At 46.6% G+C, this 12589-nt stretch overlaps 1 protein-coding gene across 1 annotated transcript in view; it reads left to right on the top strand.

The window, feature by feature from the left end:
• Positions 1–662: 662 nt before the first annotated feature.
• The window catches only part of LOC121436482 (mitochondrial proton/calcium exchanger protein), a 38147-nt gene continuing 26220 nt past the window's right edge, over positions 663–12589 (top strand). Inside the window, exons 1-2 of the mRNA XM_041636429.1 lie at positions 663–903; positions 5874–5934. Of these exons, the coding sequence (XP_041492363.1) occupies positions 825–903; positions 5874–5934 (140 nt within the window). The 5' untranslated portion in view covers positions 663–824. The remainder of the gene's footprint in view (positions 904–5873; positions 5935–12589) is intronic.

Below are 12589 nucleotides of genomic sequence, written 5' to 3'. Positions count from 1 at the left end.
TTGCAGATCTGAGGAGTGCGTAGGGTCTTAGGTCTCCACAACCTCGCAGCCTGCCATTCCAGATGGATCTATTCTGCCAGATCTATTCTGGAGTGGGCAGGGTAGCTGTGGGATTCCACAGAGGTGACCCGCCAAGAGCACAGACCGTTACGGAGTAGGGTTGCTGGCCTGACCGCGAACCAGGGAGCTAGGACCAGCTAGTACAGCCTCCTTCCCGGGAGTCTGTCGCCCTGTCCTCGGAGAGCGATCTGCTCCCTACCTAGCCTTCAACAAAGTCCCATGAGCCATTTACTACACTTAGAATAAGCTTAGTTGCAAGGAAGCAAGAAGTCGGTTCTTCTGCCGCCACTTCGCCGATAAACGAAACTCAGAGGCTCGGAGCTGCGAACATGCAAGACTGACTCTAGGAAGTCCTGAGCTTAGCGAGAAACCGCAAGCAGCTCGTCCTTCCAGGAGGAGCCTCGGTGAGCTCTCTCAGTCGGGGTAGGAAAGCCACCCGGATGCACGCTGGGAAGGCTAGTCGGGGAACTGGCCGCCCGTTGCACACTGGGATTGGTAGTCTGGGGCGGGCTCGCCCCTCACCTAGCCAGAGCGGGCGCCTCCGGGCCAATGGGAGCAGTGCCTGCCCGGCCAGCCCCGCCCCGCGCCTCCGGACGTCTTTGCCGGGACATGGCCGCTACCGGTACCGGGTCCTTAAGCTGATTGCCGGCTGCCGGAGCTAACTGCTGCCGTCAACAGTCCACGCGGGCCGGTCCCAGGCGTCGGGACGGTGACGATCCGCCGAGGAAGCGGGGCTCGCCATAGGACGCCGCCGCGGCGGGCGCATGGCGTCCATCTTGCTCAGGAGCTGCCGCGGCCGGGGCCCTGCCCGCCTCGCGCCTCCCCGCGCCGCCTCCCCGCGGGGTAAGTGGCCGCGGCACAGCAGAGACCTGTTGTGGGTGGTCAGGGTTCTGCGCGGGACACCCATCTACCCCATGCCCCGAAGCAGCGCGGCGATGACAAGCACCCGGCGGCTCTATGCCGCCGGGGCTGGGCAGCTTCACTGTGACCTTAGTTGCCCTGGTCGCCGCAGGTCACCGCTACCGACGGAGGCGTTGGGAAAGTTCCTTAGGGCTGTGGCTGCCCTGGCGCTCCCCTCGATGATGAACAGAGCCCAGGCGTGCCCTTTGGCCCGCTCAGGCCTGGAAGCCGGAACTCCGGGGAAGGGAGATTGGGTTTTGGGTGATGCCAGCACAGTGGGCCGCTCCCTGGGGTGGGGTGGCCGCTGACTGGAGTTTTTTAAGGAAACTTGGATCTAAGTTACTGTAAGGATAAAACTTGGTCTACGAGAGTGGAACCCAAGACTTTATAGTTTACTGATAGAAGCACAGTTCTCACCTTAATAGTTGGAGCAAGGCGTGGTGTGGAGCAAGGCGTGGTGACATATGCCCTTAATCCCAGCACTGTGGAGGCAGAGAGAGGCAGGTGAATCTCTGAGTTCCAGGCAAGCCTGGTCAACATTTCGAATTTTAGGCCAGGGTACACACAACAAAACAACAACAGCAACGAAGTCAGTTACGATCGGTAGAAAGACAGCAAAGTCTGGGTTTGGTGCGGTCTTTCAAGCTCCCTCTGCCCTAAGAGCTGTCCACCTGTTAACTTGTTCAAGTACTTCTGGCCTTTCTTATTTCTATAGCCTAATTATGGATTAAAAATTATCTGGTAGTTTTTGTGTATGTTCTTATTATTCTAGGCATAAGAATGTTTTCTGGGGGGGGCTGGAGAGATGGCTCAGTGGTTAAGAGCACTGCCTGCTCTTCCAAAGGTCCTGAGTTCAATTCCCGGCAACCACATGGTGGCTCACAACCATCTGTAGTGAGGTCTGGTGACCTCTTCTGGCCTGCAGGCATATACACAGACAGAATATTGTATACATAATAAATAAATAAATAAATAAATAATAATAATAATAATAAAAAAGAATGTTTTCTGGGGGGCTGGAGAGATGGCTCAGTGGTTAAGAGCACTGCCTGCTCTTCCAAAGGTCCTGAGTTCAATTCCCTGCAACCACATGGTGGCTCACAACCATCTGTAATGAGGTCTGGTGCCCTCTTCTGGCCTGCAGACATACACACAGACAGAATATTGTATGCATAATAAATAAATATTTAAAAAAAAAAGAAAGAAAAAAAAAGAATGTTTTCTGTAGTTAACCAGTGCCCTTTGAACAGAAGTACTGCTTCCCTGATAGTGGGTTAGTCAGCTGGTTAGCTGCGGAACCAGTAGGGCAGGGCTGGGTAGCGGGTAGGGGACTCACTGGAATAATGTGCTGTCAGAGGCTGTAGGGATAGGATGAACATCCTAGTTTTTAATCACAGTGAATAAGTTGAGGGCAACATTGTGCCAAAATTCTCTTGACTCTGGAGTACCTACCTTGTTCTGCACTTTTGTGTGACATACTTCATTCTCTTTGTGTTTCTTTGTTTTCTTCCGAGACACATTCCATTAGTCCTTGTGGCTCTTGAAATTGTAACAATTTCTCCTATTTCCTTTGATTTTCTTGCCCTTGACAGTTTCGGTGAGTACTTAGGTCAGGTGTGTTGTAGGGTGTCTCTTTTGGTGTTTTGCTGAAGAGTTCTGGGGCGGAAGGCACAGATTTTCAGCGCTTTTCTCATACATGCTGCAGTTAAGGTAAACTCATCATGTTTGATGTTGACCTGGTTCCCCGGCCGAAGTGTGGCATTTCTTTCCTTCCCCTTCGCCTTGTTATGCTGTCCTGTGTGAAAGGAAGTCACTTGGTATGCAGAAGTGGGGCCGACAGATCTGGAGTGTGTGAGAAAGAAGCATCCAGTCCACACTGTCACTTTGTAAGCCTGTGAGGACTAGTCAAGGCTCAGGGAAACCATAGAAGACTGGCTTCGGTGAGACGAAGTTCCTGCAGCTGTTGACAGCTGCAAGGTGCCCCAGACCTGGAAGCTTTGCATGAAGGTCAGGGAGGACATTGCCTGGAAGGATGTAAAAGTCTCTTGGAGACCAGGTGAAGCAGGGAAAGACATTTAGTCTTTATCCCTGTTCCTGACACTGAGTTCCTAAAGCTTTTGGAGTGATTAACAGCAATGGGTTTTACCCCACCGCCCAGACAGGGTCTCCCTGGGTACCCCTGGCTATCCTGGAACTCACTCTATAGACCAGGCTGGTGCCTCTCAAGTGCTGGGATTAAAGGTATGTGCCAGGGGCTGGAGAGATGGCTCAGTGGTTAAGAGCACTGACTGCTTTTCCAGAGGTCCTGAGTTCAAATCCCAGCAACGACATGGTGGCTCACAACCATCTATAATGAGATCTGGTACCCTCTTTTGGCCTGCAGTCATAGATGGAGGCAGAATACTGTATACATAATAAATAAATAAATCTTAAAAAAGGTGGGGCTGGAGAGATGGCTCAGAGGTTAACAGGTTATTATTTTATAATAAATAAAAAAATCTTAAAAAAAAAAAGGTATGTGCCACCATACCCGACTGGGTTTGTTACTGAAGGAAAGTAGGGAATAGGCCTAGATAGATGAGGGGAGATGAGGAGAGGCCTGTAGTGAGCTGTAGTGAGATTAGAGGGCTAGGACTTAACCCTAACATCCTAGGAGGCAGAGAATATATAGTGGTCAGTGGACCAGAGGAAAGAATGCTGCAGAAAGAACCTGGGTTGCTCAGGACTGTCCTGGGCATGTCCTTGTCTCCTCTGGCTATTCACTTGTATGCTTTGTAGTAAACAGAGCACTGTGCTGGGTTCTGTGACTTGTTCTAGCAAATTATCAAAACCAAGAGGGTCTTAAGAGATGGCACAGCAGTTAAGAGCACTGACTGCTCCCAAGGACTTGGGTTCAATTCCCAACACCCACATAGCAGCTCACAGCTGTCTGTAACTCCAATATCTGGCAACCTTACACAGACATATATGCAGGCAAAACATCATTGCACATAAGATTTTTTTAAAAACCTTATTTTAGACTTTAGAAATTTATGTGTACTTGTGTGTCTGTATGGGTGCAGGTGGCTTTGGAGACCGGAACTCATAGAACTAGAGTTACAGGCAGTTATGAGCCAGCCAGTGTGAATGTTGGCGACTAAACCCAAGTCCTCTGCAAGAGTAGCAAGTACTTTTAACTGCTGAGCTGTCTCTTTAGACCAAACCCCAAATTTACAGACAGCAGAAATATAGGCAGCCTGTGCAGCTTAGTGGAATATGGACCTGCAAAGCCTGTCACCCTGGATGACTTTGACAGTGGAGCAGGAACAGCCCTCAGATGTTATTTGGGGGAGAACCCAGGAAGGGATCAGAGTAAAGTCCACCCATTCCATCTTCAGGGTTCTCTGGGGGTGTTTCTGAGCCAAATCCTGTAGAAGTAGGATTGGAAGGGGCAGAGAGGAAGTTCTGGGCCTCTTTGGATTAAGAAGAGTCTGGAAAAATTTGGGCGGCCCTCGTCTGGATTTAACATGTAACACTTTCAGTCACAGAAACTTAACATTAAAAAAAAAAAAGCCGTGTAACACTTGTTGCTTGTAAGAATGTAGCTGAGGGTCAGCTAGATGACTCAGGTTCTTGTTTTCTGACCTGAGTTCCAATCCCAGGACCCACATGGTAAAAGAAGAGAACCAAATCTTGCAAGTTGTCTTCTGACCTCTGAATGGGTGCACATACAATAAATAAATACAAAAATAAAATTTAAAAACAAACATGATTTTATAATAACAATGTAGCCATATCTTTGTTATGAATTGTGAATAGTGGTGAAGGGACCATAGTTTTCCAGGTTCTAGCAGACCCTAAATATGATCTCTTTCCGCACAGAGCCAGAAGATCTCCCTCCTGACATAAACTGGTAAATGGATGCTGTTACTGCTACTCCCACTGCTTGGAGGATTGGGCCAAGGTGACCTTGCTGGCCCTTGCTATTGCTTGACCTCTACATGGGCCACCTGGCCCCTGCTGAGAATGGTACCTCTGGTCCCCACTATGCAGAGAGCCTGTTCTCTCCATCCTTCCTGCTTCACACAATGGTGTGAATGAACTCTCAGTGTGTCAGGAGACTTAGAGTGGATTAGGGAAAGTGTCCAAAGTGTGTTCTAGTGATCATCTCTACTGTTTTTCTATAAGTGGCTTCCTTTAGAAATTTTGCTTTGCTAGGCGTGATGACACATACTTTTTATCCCAGCACTTGGGAGGTAGAGGCAGGCATATCTCTTGAGTTTGAGGCCAGCCTGCTCTACAGGGTGTTTCAGGACAGCCAGGGCTACACAGAGAAACCCTGTCTCAAAAACCAAAAACAAGACAATAATAATAAGATAAATAAAAATTTTGCTTTAGTTACATTCATTGTGTGTATGCATGTATTCCTGGACTGCCATAGCATGCTTATGGAGGTCAGAAGACAACTTGTTGGGAGTTATTTCTCCTACCATGTAGGCACTGAGATTAAACTCAGGTCTTGAGGGCAAGTGGTTTTATCCACTAAACCATATTGCTAGCCTTATAGGGGCTTCTTGGTATTTTTTTCCCTAGTAGTTCTTGTCCCTTGGAATTGTTGTTTGGTCTGTAAGGTTGTCTGCTTGCTAGGATTCAGTGTGCCCTTCCCCCTGCCTACCTACACCAACAATAGCTAGCAGGGACGGGTCCCACAGTGGGAGAAGACCAGAAGACCACGGGCCTTCAGTGCCCCTTCCCTGGGACTTAGCCTCAGACCCAGTTTCCAACTAGGGAGATTAGATGCTCTGTTCCACTGTGCTTTGAAGCCCTTCATCATGTATAACAGTCCTCCAGAAACTTACTGGTAGGTTCCGTTCAGACCTTCAAAGATGCCTGGTTGACACCTGTTTGCTGACTTTTCTTTGTTTTTGTCATAGGTAGTCGGAGGGATCGAGCTTGTCTCAGTTGTACCAGCACCGTGGGGTTGATAAGCCATGAGTAAGTAAGCCCATCACTGAATGTGTCACTGTGCATGTCTGCTTGAGGATGTTGGCCATACACCTGGAACTGACAACTTCTTTATTCTTTGCTTGTGTTCCTTTTAAATCTTCATGTGTTTGCTTCTATGGTGATAACCATATAATGTTGGTGAATTTTAGGAGAATAAGTACCATAATCCTAGTACCCAGTTATGTATACTGGCATTTTGGTATACTTCCATTTTGGTAGTTGTTTTTGTCTATTAGGTTTTGTTTGTTTGTTTTTTTCAAGGTAGTGTTTCTCTGTAGCTTTGGAGCCTGTCCTGGAACTCACACTGTAAACCAGGCTGGCCTCAAACTCACAGAGATGCGCCTGTCCCTGCCTCCTGAGTGCTGGGATTAAAGGTAGACACTACCTCCCAGTTTGTTTTTGTTTTGTGAGACAGGGTCTCCATATATAGGATGTATGGCTCAGACTGTGTTGTAATAGGAGCTGCGGGCTGTGTTCCGCCACCCAGTTCCCGCCACCGGCTAGCTTTACCCGAAATATCAACATACAAACTGTATTCTTTTAAACACTGCTTGGCCCATTATATCTAGCCTCTTCTTGGCTAACTCTCGCACCTGGACTAGCCCATTTCTAATAATGTGTGTAGCACCCCAAGGTGCGCTTACCGGGAAGATTCTAGCCTACATCCATCCTGGGTCGGAGCCATCATGTCTGCCCGGGAGGGGAGAGCATGGCCTCTGAGCTCACTTCCTCTTCCTCCCAGCATTCTGTTCTGTTTACTCTGCCTACTTAATTTTCTACCTATCAGGGCCAAGCAGTTTTCTTTAATTGACCAATGAAAGCAACAGATAGAAATATGACCTTCCCACATCAAGACTGGCCTTGAATTTTTGACAACCCTACTGCTTAGCCTTCTAGTTACTGGAATTACACGTTTGCTCTGACATGCCCAGCCTGACATTTTTACTTAGGCATCTGGTTTTTGGTGTAGTTGTTATAAATATAGTTTTGTCTACCTGGTATGACTAATCACCCCGTGCTCACACAACTGAACTCTTTAGTGGCTTTCCATAGAATTTTGCTTAGTTCTTTTCAGCTGTTTGTGGCAGTATTGGGTGTGTTGGGATCTGTTCAGGACAAGGCAGACCCTCCCTTGAATACTTTGGTCTTTCAAGGGTACCTGCAGCTAGTCTTCTTTGTCCCACTAGCCAGCTCCCAAATCATGACCTGGAGACTTATTATTAATTATGAAAGCTTAGCTGATAGTTTAGGCTTGTTTCCTAACTAACTCTTATAACTTAAATTAACCATGTCTTTCAAACTATTTTTTTTAACATGGCTCAGTTACCTTTATTTTGTCCTTTATTTTGCCCATGCTGCTTGCTCTGTGTTCTGGCATCTCCTGTCTTCTTCCCAGCATCCTTTCTGTCCTGAAAATCTTGCCTAGCTATTGGCTGTTCAGCTTTTTATTACACCAACCCAAGTGACACATCTTCACAGTGTACAAAAAGATTATTCCACGACAGGTACCTGCATCAGGGATGCTCACAGTATGCCCCTCACCTCGCTCTGGATGCAGAGTGAGTATCGTGTATTTAGCCATTCCCTTTGGTACCTAAAGCCTACAAGATGACAGTGCCTATGAGATGATGGCAGCGTTTCAGATAAGGCTTTCATGGCGTTGGAAAGCCAGTTTCCCGGATGTTCTTGAAAGTGGCACCAACACTCTCTGTTGTATATAGGCTTGGACTTGCCCCAGGGTTGCTGTGTTTCTTGCAGCCCGAGTTTCTACCTCAGCCCTGTCTTACCTAAGGACAGGGCCAGGAGATGCCCTTGGCTGTCAGCTCAGGTCAGTGAAAGGGGATTCATCTCCTTCCATTTCCATGTCCCTGTCACTTCCTCTGGGAGAGCAGGAAACCAGTAGTGCCCCCTTCTGTGCTCTTCTCATTTCTGGAGGGTTTGTGTTCACTTAGAGCTGGGAGCTGATTACTCAGCTCTGAAATACAACCAGTGGTGCTTCTTGTAACAGATTTATTAATTCCCTAAAATAAAGACAAGGCATTTGTGAAGACTTGATTTCTGTTAAAGCATGTTTGACTTGATGCCCTGTCAAGTTCTGGGATGAACAGGCCTGCAGGCTTCTTGGACACAGCTTCATTTCTGTGGCTGGATGGCTACTGCATGCCCATCATTTGGTCAGATCCCCGCACAGCTGACTGAAAGAGTCCTGTGTGGGCTGCCACCGTGCGCCTGTTGAGTGAGATGTTCATTTGACTTCTCATTGGATAGTCTCAAGACCTCTGTCATGGAGCCATCTTTGTGCTGCTGGTAGTGGCATTAATGTCTGTGTACAGAGCTTCTTTCACACTTTTATGTTTGTTTTTGGAGGTTTGTTTTGTTTTGAGAAAGGGTTTCTCTGTGTTACAGCCCTGGCTGTTCTGGAACTTGTTCTGTAGACCAGGCTGGCTCCACCTGCTTCTGCCTCCCAAATGCTGGGATTAAAGGCACCACCACTACCTGGCTTAGTTTCTTTCACTCTTCCTGAAGTGTGCTGGTGAGCTGGTGAGGTCCAGTAGGCCTTGCTCTTGGAACTTGGGAGGAGTTAGAATAGGATTTGGTTTTAAAGTGCCAACACCAAGTGGAGGTTAGGGGAGTGCTCTGTAGGCTCCATTTCTCTCTGTAAATTCATGAAGGTGTGATTAATAGGTACTGTGACTTATGACTGAATTGGCCTAGATAGTAATCCTTACTGCAGGGCAGTATATATGACTAATACTGGGATCAACCATATGCCATTTTCCTTACTAAGTTCTCTAGCTGATACTCGTGTAGGGACCAGTTCCTCATCCTGATCACTCTGAGATTTTGAGTGTCCTAGATGAATCTGTTAGTTCTTCTACTCTACAACAACCTTTGTGGAGTTGTGACTGAAACACCATTAAACCTGTCAAACCACTTGAGATTGGCAGTTTTTGTTTTGTTTTGTAGTGTTGAGAATAGAACCTAAACCCTTGGGCTTGCTAGGTTCATTTTGGGATGAATACTCCCAAGATTAGCACTTCTTTTCTTTTCCTCTTCTTCTTTTCTTTTCCTTTTCCTTTTTTTTTTCTTCAGAGGTGGGGTTTTCTGTGTAGCACTGGCTGTCCTGGAACTCCTTCTATAGACCAGGCTGGCCTCAAATTTAAGAGATCCTCCTGCCTCTGCCTCAAGTGCTGGGATTAAAGGTGTGGGCCACCACCTCAGTTGTTTGTTGTTTTAACAGAATCTCCTGTAGCTGAGGCTGGCCTTTAACTCTTGATCTTGCTACCCCATCTCCCAAGATTTGGGGTTAAAGAGTGGGGATGGAACTGAGGACCTTACACTAAGCCATCTTCTACTGCTAAACTACCTGCCTTCCCTCTGCTTTCTTCAGACATTTCCATCCGGTGTGGTGATATACTCCTTTAGTCCCAGCAGAGGCAGGCAGATCTCTATGAATTCAAGGGCAGCCTGGTCTACATAATGACTTCCAGGCCAACCAGGGATACATAGTTAGACCCTGTCTCCCTCAGCTACCCACAAAAATATTTCTCTTTTTTTTTTTTTTTGGAAAAAGTGGTATCATTTCTGTTAGGTCCTGACCTTGGCCATTCAGGCAGTTCCCAGGTGTGTTCCACCCTCATTATCCTTTTCTACTGTATTGCCAGGTGCTTTCTGCTGCCAGTCTGTCTGATAGTTTCTAAAATCTGGCCTCTTCACATCATGATGTTTGCTTCCTGCTCAGCTCACTAACAGCACAGGTCCAGATTATGGCTGGACCCACCTCTCCTGTCCTGGTGCCCGTCTGCCTCGGGCCAGCTTCAGTCAGGGACACAGCATGGCAGCCCTGCTAGCTTAGTGCTCATTACGCTGGACGCTCTTAGCCATGAGGTGGCCGCACTTCCTGCTGTTTTAAAGGGTTTCCATTAGGGACGTGTATTAGATTTGTCAAGTACCTTTTTGTTTTGTGTTGTTTTGCGACAGGGTTTTTCTGTGTAGCCTTGGCCGTCCTGGAACTCACTCTGTAGACCAGAATAACCTCACACTCAGAGATCTGCTTGTACTGGGATTAAGTCATGTGCCACCATTACCACCTGCTTGTCAAGCAGCCTGTGTTTGTTTGTTTTTGGACACAGGGTTTCTCTGTAACTTTGTAGCCTGTCCTAGAACTAGCTCTGTAGACCAGGCTGGCCTTGAACTCATAGAGACCCACCTGCCTCTGCCTCTGCCTCTCAAATGCTGGGATTAAAGGCGTGTACCACCACTGCCCGACTGTCAAGCAGCTTTTTAGCATTTAAGATTCATATTAAAATGTGAAGAACTGTGCTTTATTAGTTAAAATTTTTTTTCAGTGCTGGGAATCAAATCCAGAGCCTTGCACTGCTAGGCAGGTGCTCTTCTACATCCCCAAGCCTTGTTTGGTATGAAACAGTCTTTCTGTGTAATCCAGGGTAGTTCCAAAATCAACTCTGCCTCCCAGTACTGGGATTATAGATATGTGCCACCATGCCAAGTTTTAGCATTTTTCTTGTACGTTAACCGTTTTGAACATTTGCTTTAAAAGCTAACATTAGTAACTATGATGTTCTATTGACCATCTTATACATTTTAAATCTTATGGATGAGCAACAAAAACTTTCATTTTGCTGAGCAGTATAAGAATCTGTGTGCATGTAAATGTAAGTGTAAGCACATGTATGTGGTGCTAGTATGTGCATCTGGAAGCCACAGGTTAACATGGAGTATCTTTCTTAGTCATTCTCCACCTTATTTTTTGAAACAGGATTTCTCAGTGAATCTAGAATTACTGATTTTGGTGGGCTGGCTGGCAATAGTGACCTGCCTGTCTACCTCCGATGTACTGGTATTATAGGTGCACACCACTGTACACAGCTTTTGGACTGGGGATCCAAATTCAGGTTTTCATGCTTCACCGCAAGTACTTTACCAGCTGAGTCACCTCTCTAGCCCATGTAAGAAATCTTGACTCCTGGAGCTGGAGAGATGGCTCATTGGTTAAGAGCGCTTGATCTATTTGCGAGAGCCTGGAACCCATTCCCACATAGCCAACTGTAACTTTATATCATAGGGTCCGCATCCTCCTTTGTCTTCCATAGCTACCTGACATGCACGTGATGCATAAACATACATGTAGCCAAACAATCACCCATAAAAATAAATAAATAAGCCGGGCGGTGGTGGCGCACGCCTTTAATCCCAGCACTCGGGAGGCAGAGGCAGGTGGATCTCTGTGAGTTCGAGGCCAGCCTGGTCTGCAAGAGCTAGTTCCAGGACAGGAACCAAAAGCTACGGAGAAACCCTGTCTCGAAAAATCAAAATAAATAAATAAATAAATCTTAAAAAGAATGCTGAACTTAATACATAGAACTCTCAGAAATTTTTATTTATTTTTGTAATTTTTTTCTTTGCTTTTTTAAAAGAAAGAAATTCATGAGTTCTGGAGGTGACTTGCTAGGTGCACATTGGTATTGGTTTACTGTGTTTTGTTTTTCTGAGACAGATCTCTCATTTGTAGTCCTGGCTGTCTTAGAACTACACACTATGTTGACCAGGCTGGCCACAAATTCAGAGAGCTTCTCCAGCCTCTCCCTCCTGAGTGCTAGGATTAAAGGAGTGCACCACCATCCCTGGCTGGATAGCTCGATATATTTACATTTGTATACATACAGCATATCTATATATGTGAATGTGTGTGTGCTGATATGTATGTGGAAGTCAGAGAACAACTTTTGGGAGTTGATTCGTCCACCTTAGGTCTCCAGGCTTACCCACTGAGCCTTCTTGCCAGCTCCCAGTATTCGTTTTTCAGCAAGTACCTGTGTGTGTATGTGTGTGTGTGTTTACACATACATGGTATAATGCAGGTGTGGAGGTCAGATGACCACTTGGTGGATGGTGATTGGCTCTTTCCTTCTACCATGTGGTTCTTAGGGATGAACTTAGGTCATCAGGGAGGGTGGCAAGTGCCTGTATCTGCTGAAACATCTAGCCAGCTCTTACACCACATTTAGTGCTCATAGTGGCAAAATTTGCTTTTGGAAATTGAATCATGCTGATGGATATCTCTGCAGAGCATAATCCCAGGGCATAATGACACTGCAATCCAAGCTCTCAGAATCTCATGTCTTAGGCTGGGACTAGGTACTAAGTATTTTACTATACTTTTTTTCCCCCCTGTATCATCTAGTTCCTAAACCAGGAAGCAGGTGTGGTCTAATGTGGTATATCCACAGGCCTCTAAGTGGAGAGTTGTCTGCACTTCTGGAATCATCTCTTGATTTTGGAGGCTATTGTTCTGCTGTTCTCCCTTTCTGCTGAGGATGACTTGGTTCCTTGACATCACTTCCCTGAAGAACAGAGTGACTTATTGTGGCTGGTGTCCTTCCTGGCAAGGCCTCTCCTTTGGCTACTTGCTTGCTTCATGCCTTTTTAGGAGCACCCAGTGGTTGGAGGCTCTGGGGTGCACCAAGGGAGTTGTCCTCTTGGGAGTAGCCTACAGGCATACTTTTGACATTTGTGTGATGTTGATGAAAGTTATAAACACTGACAGCAGGGGGGGTATCTGTCGTCCGCATCTGTGTATGTGTGACTTATGTCAGTCTGTGTGTCCCATTCCTGTTCCTGC

This window comes from Microtus oregoni, unplaced genomic scaffold, assembly GCF_018167655.1.
Source record: "Microtus oregoni isolate MIOR12 unplaced genomic scaffold, Mior012 000049F_ref0000343, whole genome shotgun sequence".
In the NCBI taxonomy this organism is placed as follows: domain Eukaryota; kingdom Metazoa; phylum Chordata; class Mammalia; order Rodentia; family Cricetidae; genus Microtus; species Microtus oregoni.
The sequence above is the reverse complement of the archived record's forward strand: the minus strand, read 5'-3'. Positions and strand labels throughout refer to the sequence as shown.